The sequence below is a fragment of the Myxine glutinosa genome, chromosome 14 (assembly GCF_964187855.1).
Source record: "Myxine glutinosa chromosome 14, kmMyxGlut1.1, whole genome shotgun sequence".
In the NCBI taxonomy this organism is placed as follows: domain Eukaryota; kingdom Metazoa; phylum Chordata; class Myxini; order Myxiniformes; family Myxinidae; genus Myxine; species Myxine glutinosa.
Window position 1 is genome coordinate 9,631,721 of NC_136274.1, and position 23,505 is coordinate 9,655,225.

Below are 23,505 nucleotides of genomic sequence, written 5' to 3' on the forward strand. Positions count from 1 at the left end.
ATTGATGGGCTCCTGTGTCCCTCAAAACCCTAACCGGTCTTGGGTTAGTCAAGTCTCCCTGGAGTGAGACCAACCCCTCATAAATAAATGGTTGGTAACTCTTCTGTGGGCGATTTCTTACGTTTGCCATCGCATTCGGAGTTGTACTAGTCGGACTCCGCTCTGGGTCTTCCCTTTTCATGAGGTAACAACTGGACATCAAGTGTCCAGGTTTCTTGCAAAAAGCGCAAGTAGGCCCGGAGGAAAAACTCGTGGTCTGCCTCGGGCCCCCCGAAAAATAAGTTTGTCTTGGGCCCGCAGCCCTCTGATTTCGAACAGGTGGGGTATCCGCGTTGTCCCCATAATCCTCTCGAGGCCGCCGCCATGTATTGTCGTTCTCCGCACCTGCTGTTCCCCACCTCCCCTGCGGAGATCTAGGCGAGGAGTTAGGTTCGTGGACCCCTATCCGGTGTGTTAAGGCATAATCATCTGCCATGGTGGCTGCGTCCCACAACTTCGGGACTTTCTTTTCCTGCAGGTACACTTTGTTGTCCTCGTGGACACACTGTTGAAATTCCTCCACCAGGATCAAGTCACGCAATGTTTCGAAGTCTTTCCCGACTCCTTTTGACTCACACCACCGATCAAACATGTTTTCTTTCACTCTGGCAAACTCCACATGGGTCTCACTCTCCCTCTTCCTGGCATTCCTGAATTTTTGCCGGTAAGCTTCCGGAACCAACTCATAGGTTTTGAGGATGTGCTTCTTCAATACCTCATAATCTGCACATTGGTCCATTGGTAGCGCCGAATAAATCTCTTGAGCTTTTCCCACCAGCACACTTTGTACTAGTATGGTCCAGGCCTCCTCCGGCTAGTTTAACTGTCGAGCCACTTTCTCAAAGTGTGGAAAAAATTTAGCGACTTCCTTTTCACTGAAGGGTGGAACCAGCCTCACATGTCTGCCCACATCCCAGGTGTTCTTCTGGCTAGGTGTCGACCCCGTCAGCAAGGGTGGTCCCTCTCCCCGTTCTCTCATTAACTCCAGCTCCTTGAATTTAATTTCTTGCTGAAGCTCCATGTCACGTTCCTTTAATTCCCTTTCCGCTTTTCTCTCCTCTGCTTCGAGGTCCCTTGCAGCTCTCCTCTCCTCTGCTTTTCTTCCTTCTAACCTTTCCTGGAGTTCTCGTTCCACTCTCCTTTCCTCTGCTTGTTTCTCTTCTCTCCTCTCTTCTGCTTTCCTTTCTTCTTCTGCTCTTTCCTTTTCTGCTTTCCTTTCTTCTTCTGCTAACCTTTCCTGGAGTTCTCGTTCCACTCTCCTTTCCTCTCTGCTTGTTTCTCTTCTCTCCTCTCTTCTGCTTTCCTTTCCTCTTCTTTTAACCTTTCCTGGAGTTCTCGTTCCACTCTCCTTTCCTCTGCTTGTTTCTCTTCTCTCCTCTCTTCTGCTTTCCTTTCTTCTTCTGCTCTTTCCTTTTCTGCTTTCCTTTCTTCTTCTTTTAACCTTTCCTGGAGTTCTCGTTCCACTCTCCTTTCCTCTGCTTGTTTCTCTTCTCTCCTCTCTTCTGCTTTCCTTTCTTCTTCTTTGATCCGTTCCTGGCTCCGTAATTGCAACTCCAGTTTCCAGAGCTCAACGTCTTCTGGTTCTTCGGGTAGCCACTGCCAGGCTAACTCGTCCCATGTTCCTAATCCCACCATAGACTGTATCACCGTGGTCTGCAACTCTGCCTTCCTCAAATTAGTTCGGACCTCCAAGTTAAAATGTTTGGCCAATTTCAAGAGGTCCGACTTTAGTAACGCTCGGAACTGTGCCTCACTCGGGGTTACCGCAAAGTTCTGTGCCACAAACGCCATGGTGCCTATCGTTAACACCTGTTAACCTTCACCCAAGACTTTACCCCAATTTCCCCAAAAATTTACCAATTAATACTTAATTCATAAATTTTAATTAATAAAAATATTATTTTATACAATTTTAGATCCCGGACGTAGACCCAATTGCGAATCTGCAAATCGTAATTTGGACGAGCCCCCAATTCTGTTACGTGGTCCTCCCGGTGACTACCTGGTCTCGGTGTCCCCCGGACCGTGAGAGGAACTCCGCCAGAAAGATTTATTATGTATGTGCTTTCGTAACGCAATCAATATGAATTCCAACCAAGAATAAACCCCACACCAAGGATCCGGAATAATCAATGATATATTCCCCGAGCAATCAACCATCTACAATCAGCAATCAATAGTACAAAGATGTAAACTCATCTACATTAACTCTAAGATGGCCATCTTATACATTCCTCACGTGAGCCCCACTCCCGACTCCCTCCATGGTCAATGTCTCTCACAATGTCTCCGTACTCCTGTAGTTCGATCTCCGCACGTGGGCGGTTGAACGGACCCTTCCTGACGTGCTTTCACCGGGCACGTCCCGTACCGGGAACAACGGCTGCAGCGCGCACCTCCTGGCCAAGCAAAGCGGGTAATGTAAAGCAGGCAAAGCAACACGCGGCTTGCCCAGCGCGCGCGGCCCCAGGTGCGACCCGTACGCGGCCTTGTAGACGGCGAGGCGAACTGTGCCAGCTGTTTGGTTTCGTGCATGAACCCACAGTGACTTGACGTGTCAAAGGGTAGTTACACGTCCCGGTAACTCCTCTCGCCAGACGGGCTTTGAAACGCCGATTCTCTTACGTTGCTCAATCGACACCCCTCGTGTCCGAGCTCGGCGAGGAAGCAGAAGAATCGTCGCGTCTCCAGGACCTCGTGTCTTTTTTTCTTCCGTTTCCGGTCTCCTTTTCTCAGAAGGGCTCCTGACCCTTTAATCACAACAACCTTTAATCGACCACACATTGATAAGCAAAGCCCGGAATAGTAATTCACATACATTCACATAAATATGTAACAATGTGCACATGCTTGCACTTGTAATGAACATGTGCTACCAAACTGTTTAATTGAGAGACTTCACACATGCACAGATGAGCAGTAAAGTTTTGTCTGAGTGTGCTGAGTGTTATATAAACTTTGCTTTTATTTAAACTTTGACTCTCTTCTTCCCCACTTCCCCACAGACACACTCACAGTTCCACGATGGTCACCTCAAAGTGCGCGCAGGGATTTTGGAAATTCTATTAAGCACCGGTAAGAATAAGATTCGTTACCATTTTATTATCGAAGACATTTTTGTGGTTTCTTAAATAATTAAATTAAATAATGTATGTTCCCTTGCAAGGAGCTTCAACGCAGGAGGGAGTTTATCAGGCCCATGAAAGTCTGTGCTATGGCTGCCAACATATGGTTGTTTTGCTGTGCTTTATCCTTAAATGCCGCGCATCAAGCAAGGAAGCAGCACGTACCATTTCAATTTTTTTTGAAGTCTTTGGTATGACTCGCCCAGGGTTCGAACCGCCGACCTCCCAGACTCGGAGCAGACGTTTTAACCCTTATGCCATAATAATCTGAAGTTGTCTGGAAAATGGTCCTGCCTTTTTTTGGTCGTTTTGTTTATATATTTAAATGCGAGTAATTGGGAAATTATACTTCCTCATTTTGGGTTTGCATAATACCCAACCCCTCTCCCCCCCCCCCCCCCACCCCCACTACTCCCCCCACCCCTCCATATTCTCTTCCTCAGCTAAATTCCTTTTTTGTTGATCTGAAATGCTTTAATAATATGCCCTTGCTTAACGGATTCTCCCCAACCTCCCTTTGATTAAGAATTATTTATTAAGCTAGGATAGGGGGAGGCTTATACCTGTTGTAGGGTATGTTTCTTAAATTGGTGACAATTTCCGAGTTGTATCTCAGAGCCAGCTGGGACTTTCAGAATAAAATTTTGCATCAATAATGGGAATACCAAATTATGCGGGGTTTACATCTTTTTTTTGGCCTTGAGCTACTTTTACTTCTGCCACCAAAGGTGGTTTCACCCCGGTTTCACCGGTTTATGATCACACCCCTGTTTGTCTGCCTGTGAGCAGGATATCTCAAAACATTATGGACGAATTTGAACAAAATTTGGTGGATAGGTTGGGTGTGTGACAAGGGCGGAATGATTCGTTTTTTTGAAGATCAGGATCCGAATACGAGAATTTTCTAAGTTATGTGATTCTTCACCATTGAGTGATAGGGCCAAAAACGATATACAACATTATATTTGAAAAGGTTATGGACGGATTATGACAAAAGCAAGCCGATTCGATTTCTGTTCAGGTCCGGATCCAGATCCGGCCTATCGGTGGGATACAAAACAAACTGTTCAGCCTGGTGGAGGTGTGCACTTTGCCGAGTGCTGTTCTAATTTCGGATTGTGACCTAATTAACAAAAAACATATTTTTGATCATAATTTGATTAACTTTCCTCCAGTTTTCATGTTGTTGGTTTTTTGGATAGATTTTAGATGGGCATGCACATTTTCTTAATTTACACTCTATCCATAAATCTTGAAGGTGAAGATGATTGTGGTCCGAAAAAAATTGATCTAGGTATGATGTCCACCAATGGGATGCAAGGAGAAGCTGAAATTTCGACTGTTAGCCGTCTTTCGTTCCGACCAAAGGTTAACACCCCAAACTTCAGCTTCTCCCTATTTCCAAAGGTGGTTAGCATACTTACATCAATGCACTTTTGATTTCATCCATTGTTCTATTTGTATTGCCAAAAACAATATATAGTCCACAGATGTAGATCAATATTGGCCTTCAACAGCAAGATTACTTGTTTGTTCTTCCTGACTTAACTACAAGTTCCTGTTTTGATGCATTGCCAAGAGAGGGCACTCATATGCTGTCCTTCACGTTGCGGATTCAAATCTGATGCCAGATTTACATCTGCATTTAGGTTTTGCAGAGCACTGAAGATCCCACTTTATTTTAAAAAGAGCCTCGCTTGCTTGTACCTTGGTTAAATTCCTTGTTTGGAATGAGCTATACAATTAACCCTACAGTACCTGCAGGAGGTGTGGATTCTGGTGTGTTGCTATGGCACTGGTATTGGCCAAATGGTCTGATCCATGTCTACGTTTCATTTGTTTTCCTTTTAATCTAATGAATGAGCAGGAACTTTGCAGTGAGCTTCGGAGCTTTTTTGAAAAGCTTGTGGCTGTGAGAGTATCTGACATTATGATTACTGAATCATTTTATTCTGGCACAGCTCTCTGTAAATGGACATTTTATTGTTTTCCTTTAGCTTTTCCACCAAGTACTGGATGTCCCAGACGTGTACTGTTTGTGGCAAGGGGATGCTTTTTGGAGTGAAATGTAAAAACTGCAAGTAAGTATGTTTTTTGGAATGATCAGATTGGGGTGACTGTCACACTACTTATGCTGTCATTTTATTTTAATGTTCACATCTCAGTCTGCGGTGCACGTCACAAGACAGGAGGTTTCCAGGCTGTTATGTTGTGGAAACGAATACCTGGTCGGTCAATGCTCAAAATATAATGGCTCGAGATCATTACCTCCACCACCGAAGGTGAATGGAGGTTATGTTTTCACCCATGTTTTTCTGTCTGGGATCAGGATATCTCTATCAGTGGGATACAAAACGTAATCTGTTCCACCTGGCGGAGGTATGCGCTCGACGAGTGCCGTACTAGTTGCAGGTGCTTCCACAATGTATTATTAGGTACCCCCATCCAACTGTGAGGCAGACATCTCTCTATTGATCTTGAATTGAATAAATACTTTTTGATAAATGGAGCATAAGCCAAGCCTGGTGTTGACTTAGCGGTTATGGTGCTGGCTTGGGATCCCAGGATCCTGAGTTCGAATCCAGGTCGATAATTGAATTAACACCAGGGCGATTGACTCAGCCTGTCATCCTTCCAAGGTCGGCAAAATTGAGTACCACCTTCCTGGGATGAATGAGCCATTTGGGTATCCTGCATCAGAGTGGTGACCCATCCTGGATTGTGCCCAATTGCCAAGGAAACTGCTTCGGCAGCCCAATGCATCATCACAGTGCAAAAAGGAATGGTCATCATCATCAAATGGAACATGTCCTTCAATCCTGGAAAATCTCAGTCTCACTCTGATGCCCAGGAAGGATAGTCAAACTCCCACCTCTCTATTTCCTTGAACATCCGCTGCAAGAGGATCAGTCTCTTGAACCTCTCAGCCTCATCATCAGCCATGACCTCACCTAAGTCGACCACATAGCAAAGGTGGTCTCAAAAGCCAGTTCGAGACTTGGCATCCTCTTTCAATCAAAGTCTTTCCTTGGAAAATCGGAGCTACTCATCAGTCTACAGGGCCTTTGTCTGTAGCTCAATGTTTTACAGTACTGATCTCCCCTATAAGCTGACGCCCGAGCATCACATCTGCCTCTCCTGGATTCTGTGGAATCTAAAGCTCTCATCATCATTGGAATCTTCCATGATGAGGCAGAAGCACAAGATCTCTTCCTTTCACACTGCAGGCAGTTCAGTGTTCTCTCTATTTTTTTTACCGACTCTTCTCAAAATATTGCTCCCTTTGCTCAGTCCTCTCACCAACAACTACAGAATGCACATGTTCTTACAGTAACCCTCTCCTGGTTAAACTTACAAAATCCAGGCTGACTGCATGCCTCAACTCCTTTGTTCCTTGCTTCTCCCATCAATGTAACTGCCTTCCTGAGGTCATTCTTTCCCACTCTTTCCTCCAGGGCGTCAAGCATTAATTGCACCACCACCTCATGTCATTCCCCATCCTCTCCCACAATGATCTTTATTACCCACATTAACTCTTCCTTGCCCAATCGTCTTACATCCTGGTCTGAGTGTTTCCTCCCTTTTCTCTCTCTCTTCCTTTCCTGTTCATTATTCCCTTGTTGGTGGTGCACTGTTGTTGCCCCGCTTCCCAGCTATCACCTTAACCTTGCTCTTATAAGAGTTGCTGTTGTAGAAACAGAAACAGAGACAGAAAGAGACAGAAAGAGACAGAAAGAGACAGAGAGAGACAGAGAGAGACAGAGAGACAGAACAGAAAGACAGAGAGAAATGTTCCCCAAACAAAACCCTGAGAGCACAAATTAAAAACATCTGTGGTTTCTCTTTGCACCTCCCTCCTCTCTCCCTTTTTGCACCTACCTCCTCTCTCCCTTTTTGCACCTCCCCCTCTCTCCGTTTTTGCACCTCCCTCCTCTCTCCCTTTTTACACCTCCCTCCTCTCTCTGTTTTTGCATCTCTCTCCGTTTTTGCACCTCCCTCCTCTCTCCATTTTTGCACCTCCCTCCTCTCTCCGTTTTTGCATCTCTCTCCGTTTTGTACCTCCCTCCTCTCTCCATTTTTGCACCTCCCTCCTCTCTCCGTTTTTGCACCTCCCTCCTCTCTCCGTTTTTGCACCTCCCTCCTCTCTCAGTTTTTGCACCTTCCTCCTCGCTCCATTTTTGTCCCTCCCCATTTGGCTTTTTAAAAGGAGGACACATTTTTACTTTTGAATGTAATGAATTCCTGTACCTCTCGTTATGGATACGACTTCCTGGTGTGATAAAGTACTGTACTTATTTTAACAAACACTGCTTGTTGTCTCCGGTATGAAATTGGCCATGTTGTTCTCCCTCCTTTTTGCACCTCCGTGTATAAAATGGACAATATTGTCAATAAATGGACTTAAAAAAAAAAAATTGGTGGAATAAAAGACCAACTCGCAGCTTTATTATTACATGCTGAACTTGCATCTTTTTTGTTGTTGCTGTCATTTTATTTTATTTTTTTCATTTCAGGTTAAAATGTCACAACAAGTGTACCAAGGAAGCTCCACCCTGTCGACTCCTAATTGTGCGATGTGAGTCTCGTATCTATATCCCTGTGTTGGCACGATGGAATGTGTGTGTTTTGTTGTATTTGTGCAATGTGCTGTTGTGTTGTATTGTCATATGTTTGATGTTGTCGACATAACTTAGACAAAACGTACATTAAATTATAATAAATAAATTTAAACATTAATGTGACTGCCCATGTTGTGTCTGCATTGTCTCAGCAAATGTGGGTCATGTGACGAGATATGTAGCATGTGTGTTTGAAGCAAGTACGATGCAAAGCAGGTGTTCTGTATTGGACACAATTGTTGGAGTGAAGATGAAAATGTCACAACAATGTGCAGGTTGTGACAGTTAACAAGTGTCGCATGAAAAACTGGAAATCTGCTTCCAAGGCATTGCAGGTGTAAATTGCAGCTGAAGTACCGGATGCTCTATCGTGTTGCTTGGAGAGAGATCGGCACAAACTGTTTTCCAATGGACATGAATCCATCGAAGATGACTGCATTCGATCATTGAAAACTATTGACGAGCCGCCATGAGGACACTGCAAGCTCTTTCTCGTGTTTGTGTTTTTGTCTTGTTGATATTACAACAGCCTGTCTCAAGCGGACAGAATCTGTGCCATGTGACATGAACAACCGACGTCCTCGCCGAATGCTTGATCTCCACCAGAGTAAGACGCTGCCTCGTGAGAAGGTACTTTGTCATACTTACTGACTTATTTTGTAAGTCTTGATGTTACGATATTGATTGAAGACTTAGTAACATTTATGACAATGAAACTCTCACTTCGGAATTTAATTGGAAAAATTATATGAATGACACACAAGAGTGCTAAATAAACGAGAAAATACACTTTATTATTATTATTTTTTTTTAAAAAATTTGTATACAAGGTCAAGGCTCATGGAAGAAATAACTAGAATTTCAATTTAATTTTCGGTTAAAATTTACAACACTCTTTCACGTCCCTCGCCACCACCTTTCTACCTCATTTTAGGTCTGCACCTTTCCTCCTGCCAACTGCATTATATTATACACCTGCTTGAGAGCACATCCCTATTCTCCCTCCTGAGCTCGTGTCCGCAACCAAAGCAGACGTGCCTCCCGTGCCTTTTCACTTTCGCGTCATTTCACGAAGCTGGTCGATGATGAAACTGCAAATGCCGAATCCGTGAATGTGTTTACATGTGAAAAACTATGAGAATCTCAATTGTATTGAGAAATTGCCGAACCAGCGGAATGGTTCCACATGCGGCAAATGCCGAACCCGTGAATGTGTTTAAATGTGAAGAGAGAGAGAGAGTAGTTTCGTACGGGTGACAACTCAAAATCATAATTGTATTGAGAAATTTATGAAACCTCCCATCCACCTTAGGACACCCGCTTGTGCCCCCAATAAGTTCCACAAAGAGTTTGGCAGGGCTAGCCCCAAAACTGAGGGAGTAATTCACACACACACACACACACACACACACACACACACACACGCACACGCACACGCACACACACACACACGCTCCTGCTTTATTATATAGGTCTTTCTGCCATTACAGTGTTACCTTTTGAAGCAACTTTAATGGTTCATTTTAATTGGTGTTTGTGTATTACATTGTGCTCAATACTCATCCAGGACCAGATATCTGTGCCTTACCAACCGGATTCGAGCAGCAACCCGTCCAGCACAACGTCGTCGACACCATCATCCCCTGCACCACATCTCATCTCAAACCCTTCCAGCACCACTCCACCATCACCTTGCCTTCATCCTTCACCACAGACCATCCGACATGGAAAGCAACATTTTAATTTTCCAGGTATTTATGGCTTTGTTGAGTTTGTATTTCAGATTCCTTGTTCTTGATTGTGTTGTTGCTCGTAAATATATGAATAGTATTTCAGTCACACACCACTGTATTGGAACCGCCTTTAGAGGCCATTTTTCCCCGCAGAGCAGGGGTTGGCCTTTTTCAGGCACCCTGGTCCCCTTTTTTGAAGTAATGTTTTTATGGCCGGATGCCCTTTCTGCCGCCAACCCTGTTAGTCGCCTCTTGCGACACACAAGGAATTACCAGTGAACTGGTACTCAATTTGCCGACCTCGGAAGGATGACAGGCTGAGTCAACCCCCCTGGCGTTCCTATTCATTGATCGACCGGGATTCGAACCCAGAATCCTAGGATCCCAAGCCGGCACCCGAACCGCTAAGCCAACACCAGGCTTACACCACTGTATTGCCACACTGTAATTTAAAGCACTTGAACAAAAAATAATAATAATATGTTGAGGAATGTTCTTGAAATGTCAAGTGGTATGTTTCTGTATATTTATACCATTTTCCTCACAAAACCCTTCCAAGACCTCTGGAATACTTATGACTGCATATAACTATCTGCAACCCCACTTTTGCACATAACATATTACATATATCCGCATGTAACAACTATATACGAATGTTTGTCTGTGTGGTGTTCCACCACCCAATGATGATGACTCTTTAAACTCCTTATCTCTCAGGCTCTATTAAGGGAGCAACTTCAATGACGTAGTGTATGGCTACTTGCACATTTAAACTGGCAGGGACTTTAATCTGCCTTCTCACAAAAGGATTGGACCACCATCTACACAAAACATTATAGAGATTCCACCTGGGAGTACTTTCAGGAAAGTCTACTTTCTCTCATGCACCAGCTTATTCATCCTCTAGATATTGATACACTGAATCCTGTGGGGAGGCAGTTGCAGTTGAGCATCTTGCCTTCTCAGCATGGAAAGCTAACCTGGCAGGAGGTAACTTTTGTTCGTTCTGTAACTCTCACTACAAGTGTGTGTTCATTCCGGTTGCAAAGGGTCGGAAACTTTCCAGAAACTTTCCATGGAAAGTTTCGGGAATTTTCAATGGGTTGGAAATTTTGGGAATTTTCATTTTATCTTAGAAATGGAAAAATAATGTTATTTTTGTTAGAAAGCAACAACATTATTGTGTTCTATACTACTCTTCACATAAATAAAAGAGTTTTCACATGATTTGTGGGCTGGCTAGAGCCTTCATATAGCTTAATTGGCTCAAATATAGGATATGTGCGAATGATGTACCACTATATACACAGTGTATACAGGGTAACATTTGTTTCAAATGATGATGTCATGATTTAATGTGAACTGCTCCCAAATTTACTTTGTGATTTGTCTGGAAAGTCTCTGTCTTAAAGAATATGAATGTGCCATTTTGGTGTACCCCCTTCTCATCTATCATTTTGTAAGGTCGATAATTAGATACAGTCAGAGCCATGGGAATTCCCCCATCCAGTGCTAATTGCAAAACAAAACATATGCTCTTTAACTATTTAATATATATTAATGAATGCGGCTAGGGTGCCGGCTTAGGATCCTAGGCTCCTGGGTTCGAATCCCGGTCGATCGCTGAATTAACGCCAGGGGGGTTGACTCAGCCTGTCATCCTTCCGAGGTCGGCTAATTGAGTACCAGTTCACTGGTAATTCCCTGTTTGTCGTAAAAGGCGACAAAAAGGGTTGGCGGCAGGAAGGGCATCCGGCCGTAAAACATTGCTTCAAAAAGGGGACCAAAAAACAACAACAACCACGGTTCCCGAAAAAGGTCAACCCCCGCGAAAAATGGCCTCTAAAGGTGTTTTTTTTTTTTTAATGAATGCCAATAATTTTCCCTGGGTAATTTTCAAAACAACATCTATTATTCTACTGACCAATCAAATTTTAACCTTGTTTGTGTAGGTGAACATTTTATCCAAACAGTTGAGATAAAAATGTTTGTAACTGATAAAAACTTTCAAGAATAAGACTTCAAAATGTTTGTAACTTTTAACAAATGTGATTTTCAAGAATAAGATTTAATCACGTGTGATTTGGGGTATAATACTATTCCAGTGCTTGTTGACTCATGGGCATAATGTGTATTGTTTTTACACATGTCGTAAAAAATGTGTAATGATATGTTTCACAGTTCAGTAAGTAATAAAAATGTTTAGATTACTTACAATCAGTAGTTTTAGTGCTAAAACTATTGAAGCATGTTTCTTTTTTCTTAAAAAAACATTATTGAGTTAACCAGAGAACCTTAATCCAATATCCCTCATCTTTTTCTCACATCAAAATTTCAAATTGTGTGAAAATTCTCAAAGTTTCTGAAAGTTTCCGAAAATTCCCAATATTCCCGGTGGAAATTTACCGCATTCAAAATTCCCGGGAATTTTGCAACCCCAGTGTTCATCCTGAGGCAAGCCAGAAAAGATCATATTAATCCTGCCTATCTCTTTGTTGATGATTCCACCCTCTGGCTTATCATTTCTCATCCTTCAGACTGGCAGGCAGCAGCCTCTTCCCTCTCTACAGGTCTTGATAGAATCAGGACTTGGTCCAACACTTAGAATATGTTTTTCAACCCTGACAAATCCGACTCTCACCCTGTCTCTCAGAAAGGACTGTCTGGCAAACCCTCCCATCTACTTCCTAAACAAACCACTTGAAGAGGTTAAGTCACTCAAACCGGAGGGCCCTCTCCAAGAGCGACGATCTTTCTTGTGCAGACATATTTCCAAGGTGGCCTCCAAAGCCAGCTGCCGACTGGGCATTCTTCGTTGTGGCCAGTCTGAACCTTGGCCAGTTGGTTTTTCCAGTTGGCCTCAGGTCTTTCCTTGGCCAGTCTGAACTTTTGACAACCTGCAAGGCCTTCATTCACAGCTTTATGGAGTACTCTTCTCCCCATTGGCTGGTGCCCCTGCCTCACACCTTGCCCTTCTTGATATCTCACACCTTGCCCTTCTTGATATCTCACACCTTGCCCTTCTTGATATGTCACACCTTGCCCTTCTTGATATCTCACACCTTGCCCTTCCAAATTAAATTTCTTATAATTGTATTTTGATGCTTGTTTTGACCTTAGTATTCATGTTACTTGCACTATAAATAGCCCATGGGCAGGTCCCATTTGATTTATAAGCATGACCAAGGTAATCAAAATGTTTTGTTTATCGTGAGGCATGTGAAGGATGATTTTCACAAACAGTGGTACCTTAAGGGTGTAGTACTGGTGAAAAATTGAGAAAACTACATCGGTACCTTTGAGAGGCCTTTACACAAAAACAAAGTCAAGTTAATATCTAATTTTCAGTTTTTCTTGAAAGATATAATCTTGGTTTTAACTCAGACCAGTTTCAACGCTTCTTTGTCATATTACATGCATATAATTTGCATAAATTAGACCTTCAATAAAAAACAAAGAACACATTTCTACTTCTATCTTCTATTTCACCTATCATTCTTTTCACACAAAACTTGGTACATGTATTATACATGTGTTACTCTACTACCTGATGAGAGGATTTTGTGAAATTATGTCAAATGTTCACTAATTAGCTAATTATGCCAATTACCAGATAAAACTTGGTTGTCCTTCAATAAATCCACAATGGCTACTCCTATAAACAAAAGCCTTCATCATTTTAAAGGAAGTGATATTCTGAATATCCTGTCCAAATTTCAGCCCAAAAGAATGATGCATTTCCCAAGTTATAACAAATTTCATGCAAAATATTATATTGAATTGAATTGAAATTTGAATTTTTCAATATTTAGGGGTACTTCTATGACCTCTAATAGCATGATTCTTGTTTATAAGACTATAAGGAAACTGTTCAGCTAAAAAAAAAAAAAAAAAAAAAAAAAAGCACCTGTTCACCAGTACTACACCCTTAACACTGTCTTCCTGCTGAGTTATGACCATTGTCATTGACAGCCCTTGATGAGGTCCTTAATCTAAATGGTGGCGTGTGTGTGTGTGTGTGTGTGTGTGTGTGTGTGTGTGTGTGTGTGTGTGTGTGTGTGTGTGTGTGTGTGTGTGTGTGTGTGTGTGTGTGTGTGTGTGTGTCTTGATTTACAAATGTCTTGATTTATATCCTCTTCCTCCTGCTATCCTCACCTGCTCGCTCAACCAGCCACACACTGCTACCAACATAAGCAGCAGTTCATTTTTCCTGGTGAGTGCTTTCAAACAACATGCTACAACAAGTAACCTGACATTGTTAAACTTCTCTGTATTTGGAGGAGTTCTAATGATTGTGCCTAAAAATAGGTTAATCAACAAAATACAGATCCCACAAATATATATGAATGGGGGAGTTGTGTTGGTTGTGTGACATCACAAGATGTTGCAAAAGTGTGTTCTTTTCCGCACTGTGAATGTCTAACTTCACTGCAGTTTTATTAGGTTATTTTTGGAAATAACCTCATTGAGTGGATACCGATGTCCGGTCGTCCGTATGTTTACATTTGACACAAACATCCTCTCCTAAATATTAGTATTTCATTCAAAGATCTTCTTGGAAACTGCCAGACAGTTGAAATAAGACCAGACTTGCCAAGAAGCATCGGGACCTTGCCCAAACCTTAACTTGTGCTCCTTATTGTCGTATCTCCCCCGGAAAAGGGGCAACAGGCCCCTCCCCAAATCCCTCATTTTCACTAAAACAACATCTTCACAACCACCTGAGCAATATTGACCAAATTTGGTACAATGCATCAGGACAGTAAGGTCTCATGGGGTTGTGCTCCCCATTTGGATCTGCCCATGTCCTGGTCTGTTGTCCGGTGGATCTGTCTTGACAGCCTGCTTATGGAAAGAAATTACATAAGCTACCTTCTATTATAATGAGGGGAAGTGACCTTCCAAAGAAGATCTAAAGAGGAGTAGTAAAAGATGTGTAACCAGCTCAAATGCACATGTTTACGTTGTTTCTCCTAAGTAACCTCAGAGTAGGTCCCGGTGTCCGGCCGTCCCTCAGTACGTACGTCCATTAACATTTGACTAAAAGATCTCCTCACAAACTACCCGACCGATTATATTGACCAAATTTGGTACGATGCATCAGGACAGCATGGTTTCATGGGGTTGTGCTCCCCATGCGGTTGCGTTCACTATAAAGAGGATAAAAGGGGGGATGGAGGGTTAGTTTGCCTCAAATATTGGTATTTCATTCAAAACTCTTCTTCTCAGAAACCAACAACTGGATCCAGACCAAACTGGCCATGTGGCATAGTGACCCTGCCCTAACCTCAGGTTGTGCCCCCCATGGCTGTATCTCCCCTGGAAAGGGGGCCATGGGCTTCCTCCCCTAATCCCTCATTCACTAAAACATATTTTCCTCACATGACATGACCGATATGTACCAAATTTGGTACGATACACCAGAACAATAAGGTCTCATGGGGTTGTGATCCCCATTTGGATCCCCCCCTATAAGAGGCTGAAAAGGGGGATTTTGTCTCAAATTCAGGTAATATATTTTTTATCTTTTCAGAAATCGTGGGGAAATGACTGTCAGACCCACCTCTGAATTTGACTGATTGACTGAATACAAATGACTGAATTTGTACTTGGACATGTTAAATAAGGTGGTGTATAAGGGTGGTGTATAAGACTGCTTCAATGGCGCTAACCTTCTGGATGTTTTTATTTGATCTTTAAAATCATTATTTTCTTTCAGTTGAATTATTTTCTTGAACACTCCGTGCGGTATCTTATTTTACGAAGTCTTTAGTGTTCATACTGTATATATTTTCTCTGTAGATGTCACTCCGGAGATTCACAAGCAGCCCCCTCAAGTGATCCTGCATCCCGTAATTTCGGAACAATCAGAGTAAGCAAAAGGGGGAAATTCTGAAACAGTGGTCCAAAGGCTTATGACTCTTCTTGTGATGGTAATTCATGTTAGAAACATATTGATGCTTGCATTATAAAGATGAAGATAGCAGAACTAGTGAGAGAAGCGAATTTGCCTAACATTACGTGCATGCTTTACATAACGGATTATTCCGTGTCTGTGCACCCATTAGCATTAATGCAGTCGAGGAGAACAAGATACTTCCGCAGTCACCCAGGAACCTCACTCTACCAACACTTGAGGTGGATGTTTTCTCCAACTCGCCATTTTAAAGATTGTTTGCTTTGTCGAAAATTGTTCAAATTTTTAACTTGTGCTACAATTGCATTTGTAGTTTTCTTCAATTTATCACTGATAGCAAGTGTTTTTGATTTGAATACAACCATGAGCTTTGCTGGGCCTTTAGTCATAAGGTTTTCACCTGTCCCTCTCGACTTCAGTCTCTTGAGCTCTTTGTGCCTTCTTACTCTTTTTACGCTCTTCCTTCTCAGTTTGGCACGTGAGTATCGTGATCAACATGTATGCGTGTTTGTTTGTCTGTCGGCAGAATAACTCGACAATATAAGCAGCTAGAATCGTCAAGTTGGCACAGAGCTTCATATTGTACACACAGACGTGATTATCGCGATACTCATGCACCGGCCTATGGCTCGTGCGCGATACTCACGCACCTAAGTAACTTAGGTAGTCATGCACTAAATTTCATTTCATATTTTTCCCTATGAGATCAAAGCTGAACTCATGTGAGACATTCACAGGACACGGCTCTGTGCCAAATTTGGCAATTCCAGCAGCCCCTGTTGTCCAGCTATTCTGCTGACAAACAGACCAACACACACATGGGTTCATCGTATAGTCCATATATGCCAACATCCGTTGTGATGGAAAGGAACCACTCGATGAACATCCGCAGAGCATGACTCTTTTTTAAAAATGGCCACGCGCCCGTCCTGAAGATTTATTTCCTTGTGTCATTAAAGCATTACCGCACAGATTAGAGTATTAGACAAATGCTTCTTCATTGCAAAGGAATACCTTCGAAAAAGTGTCTTTCCCCGCACTTTGCCTTCAAATTTCCTGGAACAAAAAGTTAAGGGTAACTTTGAATGGACCTCTTGTACTACCTTACCATCAGCGTGCAATTACGGATGTGTCAAGCAGTGACAATACACATTAAAAATAACAATTGAGGAAATGTGACCAAACAAAAGATGTTGCTGCTTTTGAATTAGATTGAGATGAGCCCTGAGCCAGAGGCTCCTGAAGATGATGAAGATGACCTGGAGGACCTCCCTGATGCACTTCAACTGCGCAATCTGCCTCGGAAGCAAAGTCAAACAACCATATTCCTTCAGGAGTGGGACATTCCCTATGAGCAGCTGACTGTCGATGAGCTCATCGGGCGTGGTCGCTTTGGAAAGGTATCGGCTTGCTTGTGTCCAACCTGAGCCAATGTCTGCCTGCTCATCTTAAATTGAATTCACTTTCTGGTGGACATTTCTCACTTCGCCATTCTTGATTTCATTTTCATTAATTGGGTCTTGCCTTTCTCTTCATTAAAAAACTTTGCTTTTTCTTCATTACCTTTTTTATCATTTCTATTGCTTGACTTTTTCACTTTCCTTCATCTTAACTCTTCATCTTAATTTAACTTCATCCTTGCGTAATGAAATTGAAGGTAATAACATTTGTAATTTTACTTAAAGGCAATGCCAATTGTATGTTGCATGTGTGTGGAAGGTTTACAGGGGTCGTTGGCATGGTCAGGTGGCCATCCGTATCATAGAGATCGAACGTGATGATGAGGCCTTTGTGAAGCTGTTCAAGCGTGAAGTGATGGGCTATCGACAGACGCGCCATGAGAATGTCGTGCTTTTCATGGGAGCCTGCATGAACCCGCCTCACCTGGCCATCATCACCAGGTGGGAGGGTTATTCACCATCCTCAATACAACATTTCATGTGTGGGGTCTTAACGATCAGCCGATGGTTTCCAAATGTACAGATGTGCCATTTAATGGAAGCATTTTTTTGTTTCCTGCTAAAGGTTGTGAAACGTGCACATGATAACAAATTGCATCGCAGGTGACCTAAGTAGTGGTTTGGGACTGCCAACTGCTTACAATGGATTATTGTTAAGGATGGTTGTGGATGCCTATTACTACTCATAATAGTATAAACAACAAGCAGAAGGAGAAGATACAGTATGAAAGAAGGAATAGGGAAAGAAAGGAAAATAGAGCAGTGCAACTCGATGTGCATGGTTATCATACCTGCCATTCTTGGTGCAGGATGGACTGGTTTAAACTCAAAATTTGATATTGGGTAATTCCTGGTGGAACGTTTTGCCATCCTTCACCTTTGCTTTCGGTGGGAATCATGGGATTTGCGATTTCTATCGATTTTGCTGTCGGTTTTATTGATGTTTCATCCAGCTGGAGTGGGTATGCAGCATACTACCTACTTCTCCTGTGTGAATTTCTACCTTTTTATCTGTTTTTTATCTTGCCAAAACGAAGTTTTTGCAAGATGTATTAGTCAGCTTGTATGTTTGTTTTTTTGTTTGTTTTTTTGTTTTTTTGTTTGTGGTTAATCATTTTTTTTCACGTTTAGATCACTCTGTAGACCACAGTTATTATTGGAAACTCCTGTAACTTCGCATATCAGAGTCCTATAGAGATACCCTTCAGCACACAAAATTTTGAAGGTCAAGGTCAAAGGTCAAGGTCACTTTGTGGTCAATCATGGAGGTCGACGAAACCCTTATTTTTTGAGTAACTTTGATCGGATCGTCTCCAAACTTCATGGGAATCTAGTATATGGTCCGGCGCTCAGCTGATTAGTTTTTGGTGGCGATCGGCCTTGACCTTCATGGTTAGCGCTGGAGGTCGAAAATTATTGACCCCAAGGTCAAATGTTGAAACCCTTATTTTTTGAGTAACTTTGATCGGATCGTCTCCAAACTTCATGGGAATCTAGTATATGGTCCGGCGCTCAGCTGATTAGTTTTTGGTGGCGATCGGCCTTGACCTTCATGGTTAGCGCTGGAGGTCGAAAATTATTGACCCCAAGGTCAAATGTTGAAATCGTAGGTACCATATCTTCGCATATCTTCGCATGTAACTTCGCATATCAGAGTCCTATAGAGATACCCTTCAGCACACAAAATTTTGAAGGTCAAGGTCAAAGGTCAAGGTCACTTTGTGGTCAATCATGGAGGTCGACGAAACCCTTATTTTTTGAGTAACTTTGATCGGATCGTCTCCAAACTTCATGGGAATCTAGTATATGGTCCGGCGCTCAGCTGATTAGTTTTTGGTGGCGATCGGCCTTGACCTTCATGGTTAGCGCTGGAGGTCGAAAATTATTGACCCCAAGGTCAAATGTTGAAATCCTTATTTTTTGAGTAACTTTGATCGGATCGTCTCCAAACTTCATGGGAATCTAGTATATGGTCCGGCGCTCAGCTGATTATTTTTTGGTGGCGATCGGCCTTGACCTTCATGGTTAGCGCTGGAGGTCGAAAATTATTGACCCCAAGGTCAAATTTTGAAATCGTAGGTACCATATCGAGTAATACCTCATATGAATGCCCTTGATGAGTGCTTCCCAGATCTGTAAACAGTTTGACGCTATGACGTCATTTGATGACGTCATGACGAAAAAACGGAATTTTCATGAAAAAATTATTTCCTCAGTTCTCATCAGAATCTTTCAATATTTCATGTGCGTTGGTCATGAAGACATACTATTCACCATACGAAATTATTAAGGTCAAGGTCAAAGGTCAAGGTCACTTTGCGGTCAATCATGGAGGTCAACGAAACCCTTATTTTTTGAGTAACTTTGATCTTATGATCTCCAAACTTGGTGGGTATATAGGGTGTGGTATGGCGCTCAGTTGATTAGTTTTTGGTGTCGATCGGCCTTGACCTTCAAGGTCATTTTGAAGGTCATTCAATTTTGACCAAAAGGTAAAATTTTCAAGTTTCAGTTACCATATCGAGTAGTACCTCAAATTGAAGCCCTTGTTGAGTGCTTTCCAAACATATAACTAGTTTGACAATGTGACGTCATTTGACGGCGTTATGACGAAAAAACTGCACTTTTCATGTATATTGTATTGCTTTAGTTCGCATTGTTTAGGTCACTCTGTAGAGCACAGTTCCCTTTGGAAACTCTTGTAAGTTCGCATATCAGAGTCTTTTAGAGATACCCTTTAGCACACAAAATTATGAAGGTCAAGGTCAAAGGTCAAGGTCACTTGGCAAGATACGGTTCACCCTGTGGGTGACATATGTTTATTTTGTTTGTTTTTTTGTTTGTGGTTAATCATTTTTTTTTCACGTTTAGATCACTCTGTAGACCACAGTTATTATTGGAAACTCCTGTAACTTCGCATATCAGAGTCCTATAGAGATACCCTTCAGCACACAAAATTTTGAAGGTCAAGGTCAAAGGTCAAGGTCACTTTGCGGTCAATCGTGGAGGTCAACGAAACCCTTATTTTTTGAGTAACTTTGATCTTATGATCTCCAAACTTGGTGGGTATATAGGGTGTGGTATGGCGCTCAGCTGATTAGTTTTTGGTGTCGATCGGCCTTGACCTTCAAGGTCATTTTGAAGGTCATTCATTTGTTTGTGGTTAATCATTTTTTTTCACGTTTAGATCACTCTGTAGACCACAGTTATTATTGGAAACTCCTGTAACTTCGCATATCAGAGTCCTATAGAGATACCCTTCAGCACACAAAATTTTGAAGGTCAAGGTCAAAGGTCAAGGTCACTTTGTGGTCAATCATGGAGGTCGACGAAACACTAATTTTTTGAGTAACTTTGATCGGATCGTCTCCAAACTTCATGGGAATCTAGTATATGGTCCGGCGCTCAGCTGATTAGTTTTTGGTGGCGATCGGCCTTGACCTTCATGGTTAGCGCTGGAGGTCGAAAATTATTGACCCCAAGGTCAAATTTTGAAATCGTAGGTACCATATCGAGTAATACCTCATATGAATGCCCTTGATGAGTGCTTCCCAGATCTGTAAACAGTTTGACGCTATGACGTCATTTGATGACGTCATGACGAAAAAACGGAATTTTCATGAAAAAATTATTTCCTCAGTTCTCATCAAAATCTTTCAATATTTCATGTGCGTTGGTCATGAAGACATACTATTCACCATACGAAATTATTAAGGTCAAGGTCAAATGGCAAGATACGGTTCACCCTGTGGGTGACATATGTTCATTTTTCTGTCAGTTTTCAGTGTGATTGCCATGCTTTTCTTTGCAGATAAAGCACTAAGGTTCTGAATTTCTTTCCCTTTAGTTTATGCAAGGGCCGTACTCTCTACTCTTACGTTCGGGACTCGAAAACAAACTTGGACATCAACAAGATCAGGCAGATTGCTCAAGAAGTTGCAAAGGTAAGGGCATTATGTCTGCTAAATCAAAGGTGTCACTTTCACCAACCACCTCACAACCTTTGCCTGAAAGCTGTTGGAACTTTTGTTCTGTGTTATCTATGTAAGTGATATTGACTCCAGTGCATTTGGTATGTTTTCTACACACACACACACACACACACACACACACACACACACACACACACACACACACACACACACACACACACACACACACACACACACACACACACACACACACACACACACACACACACACACACACACACACACACACACACACACACACACACACACACACACACACACACACACACACACACACACACACACACACACACACACACGTTTTGACTTTTTCAACATATTTCAACATCCTGCTATTTGATCTTCATTTCAACAATATTGATAGATAAAGGTGATATAATATAACAAATATCATGAAACATTTACATTTTGTAGTCCATTGAATAATTTAAATAAACATAAATGCAAATTTCGCATGTGGAAAAAGTAAGTACACACCTACATTTATCACTACTTCAAATACCTAAAATTAGAATCAGGTGCACCAGCTCAGGTGCAAATGATTAGAACATCGTTAGAGACGATCTTGGAGGAACCTGTCTTATTTAAACCTCAGACATTTAGTTTGGTTTGCTCTTTGTTGTTCAAGTGTGTGGCATCACCATGCCTAGATCAAAAGAGCTCTCTGAGGCCTTCAGAAAGAAGGTTACAGATGCCTACGAGTCTGGGAAGGGATTTTAAAAAGATCTCCAAACAATTTGAAATCAATCATTCGACTGTCCGGAAGATCATCTACAAGTGGAGAAGATTCCAAACAACTGCCAACTTGTTCAGGCCAGGCCGCCCCAGCAAGTTCAGCCCGAGAGCAGACCGCAAGATGCTGAAAGAAGTCTCTAAGAACCCCAGAATGTCATCATGGGACGTACAGGTAGCTCTTGCCACTGTTGATGTCAAAGTGCACGAGTCTACCATTAGAAAGAGGCTGCACAAATTTGATATACATGGGAGGTGTGCCAGGAGGAAACCTTTGCTGTCCAGAAAGAACATCAGGGCAAGACTAAAGTTTTCCAATGAACACCTCGGCAAAGACCAGTACTTCTGGAACAATGTACTCTGGACAGATGAGTCAAAGGTAGAGCTATTTGGCCAGAGTACCAGAAGACATGTTTGGTGAAAACTAAAGACAGCATTTGACCACAAGAACCTGATACCAACTGTAAAGCATGGTGGTGGAAATATTATGGTTTGGGGCAGCTTTTCTGCATCAGGGCCTGGGCAGCTCACCATCATAGAAGCCACTTTGAATTGTTCATTGTACCAGAGGGTGATTGAGGATAATGTGAGGCCATCTGTCGGAAAGTTGAAGCTCAACCGAAGGTGGACCTTGCAACATGACAATGACCCTAAACATACCAGTAAATCCACCAAGGAATGGCTGAAAAGAAAGAAATGGAGGGTTCTGGAATGGCCAAGTCAAAGCCCGGATCTAAATCCCATCGAGATGTTGTGGAGGGATTTGAAACGAGCTGTGCATGCAAGAAACCCCTCAAACATCACACAGCTGAAAGAATTCTGCATGGAGGAGTGGGCAAAAATTTCTCCCAGTCGATGTCAGAGACCGGTAGACAGTTATAAGAAACGCCTACTTGAGGTTGTTTCTGCCAAAGGGGGCAATACCACCTATTGGAGCCAAGGGTGTACTTACTTTTTCCACATGCGAAATTTGCATTTATGTTTATTTAAATTATACAATGGACTACAAAATGTAAATGTTTCATGATATTTGTTATATTATATCACCTTTACCTATCAATATTGTTGAAATGAAGATCAAATAGCTGGATGTTGAAATATGTTGAAAAAGTCAAAACTTTACATGGGGTGTACTTACTTTTTCACGTGACTGTATATACACATACATATATGCAATTCCAAAACACACCTGGCCACAAGTGTGCCTCAGTGACTGTGTCTTCAGTCGAAGTCCTCCGCATCATCCCGTCATCCCGTTTCAGCCCTTCAACCTCAATACAGTCAGCTAAGATGGGCTAGCTGGGGCACATATGCCTCCGCACAGAGGCATATGTGCCCCTGCTGGCAGAAGATAAACCTAAATGGATGGATAAAATGGATAAAGAACCCCATATTGATACATGTATATATGAAAGATAGAGACCCACTCACACGTCTCACCTGTGAATGGAGGGAATCGCCAATTAGCTCTCACCTAATTAATTATCCCAGGTGGCTAGGATTATATAAATAAATCGACTCCTGCCATCCTATTCTAGCCGAGGAAAGCTGAATACAGCAAGCAAGAAAGGCTACACAAGGTAAGCCCTTTGCTATTTCAAGCTCTTCCAAGAGTCCCTCCACAGCTGTAACGACATCGTCAAAGAGAACGCACATGAGAATCCCAAAGATACACAACCCTGCAGCTGCCCGTGCAGGTTTCATCACTTATCGGCGAATCTTCAATGACAGCGCAGCCAAAAACAGTCTGTTTCAGCTCAGACAGAAACACTTTGAGGTGGTGACTCTGTTGTAACTTCTTCAATCGTGATATACCTCTTGAAGCACATTATCCTGTGAAAGGCCCGGCCGGACATAGTCCTTCTTGCACATGAGTTATTCTTCCCAT

The 23,505-nt window shown here is 42.3% G+C and overlaps 1 protein-coding gene across 2 annotated transcripts in view; it reads left to right on the top strand.

The window, feature by feature from the left end:
* LOC137439418 (kinase suppressor of Ras 2) overlaps positions 1 to 23,505 on the top strand; it is a 110,552-nt gene that overhangs the window by 56,233 nt on the left and 30,814 nt on the right. For both annotated transcript variants that reach the window (XM_078768432.1, XM_068135154.2), the window contains 11 exons: positions 3,045 to 3,114; positions 5,162 to 5,245; positions 7,679 to 7,740; positions 8,313 to 8,413; positions 9,351 to 9,534; positions 13,688 to 13,729; positions 15,319 to 15,388; positions 15,585 to 15,654; positions 16,645 to 16,833; positions 17,153 to 17,334; positions 20,741 to 20,837. In XM_078768432.1, coding sequence (XP_078624558.1) covers positions 3,045 to 3,114; positions 5,162 to 5,245; positions 7,679 to 7,740; positions 8,313 to 8,413; positions 9,351 to 9,534; positions 13,688 to 13,729; positions 15,319 to 15,388; positions 15,585 to 15,654; positions 16,645 to 16,833; positions 17,153 to 17,334; positions 20,741 to 20,837 — 1,151 coding nt within the window. The remainder of the gene's footprint in view (positions 1 to 3,044; positions 3,115 to 5,161; positions 5,246 to 7,678; positions 7,741 to 8,312; positions 8,414 to 9,350; positions 9,535 to 13,687; positions 13,730 to 15,318; positions 15,389 to 15,584; positions 15,655 to 16,644; positions 16,834 to 17,152; positions 17,335 to 20,740; positions 20,838 to 23,505) is intronic.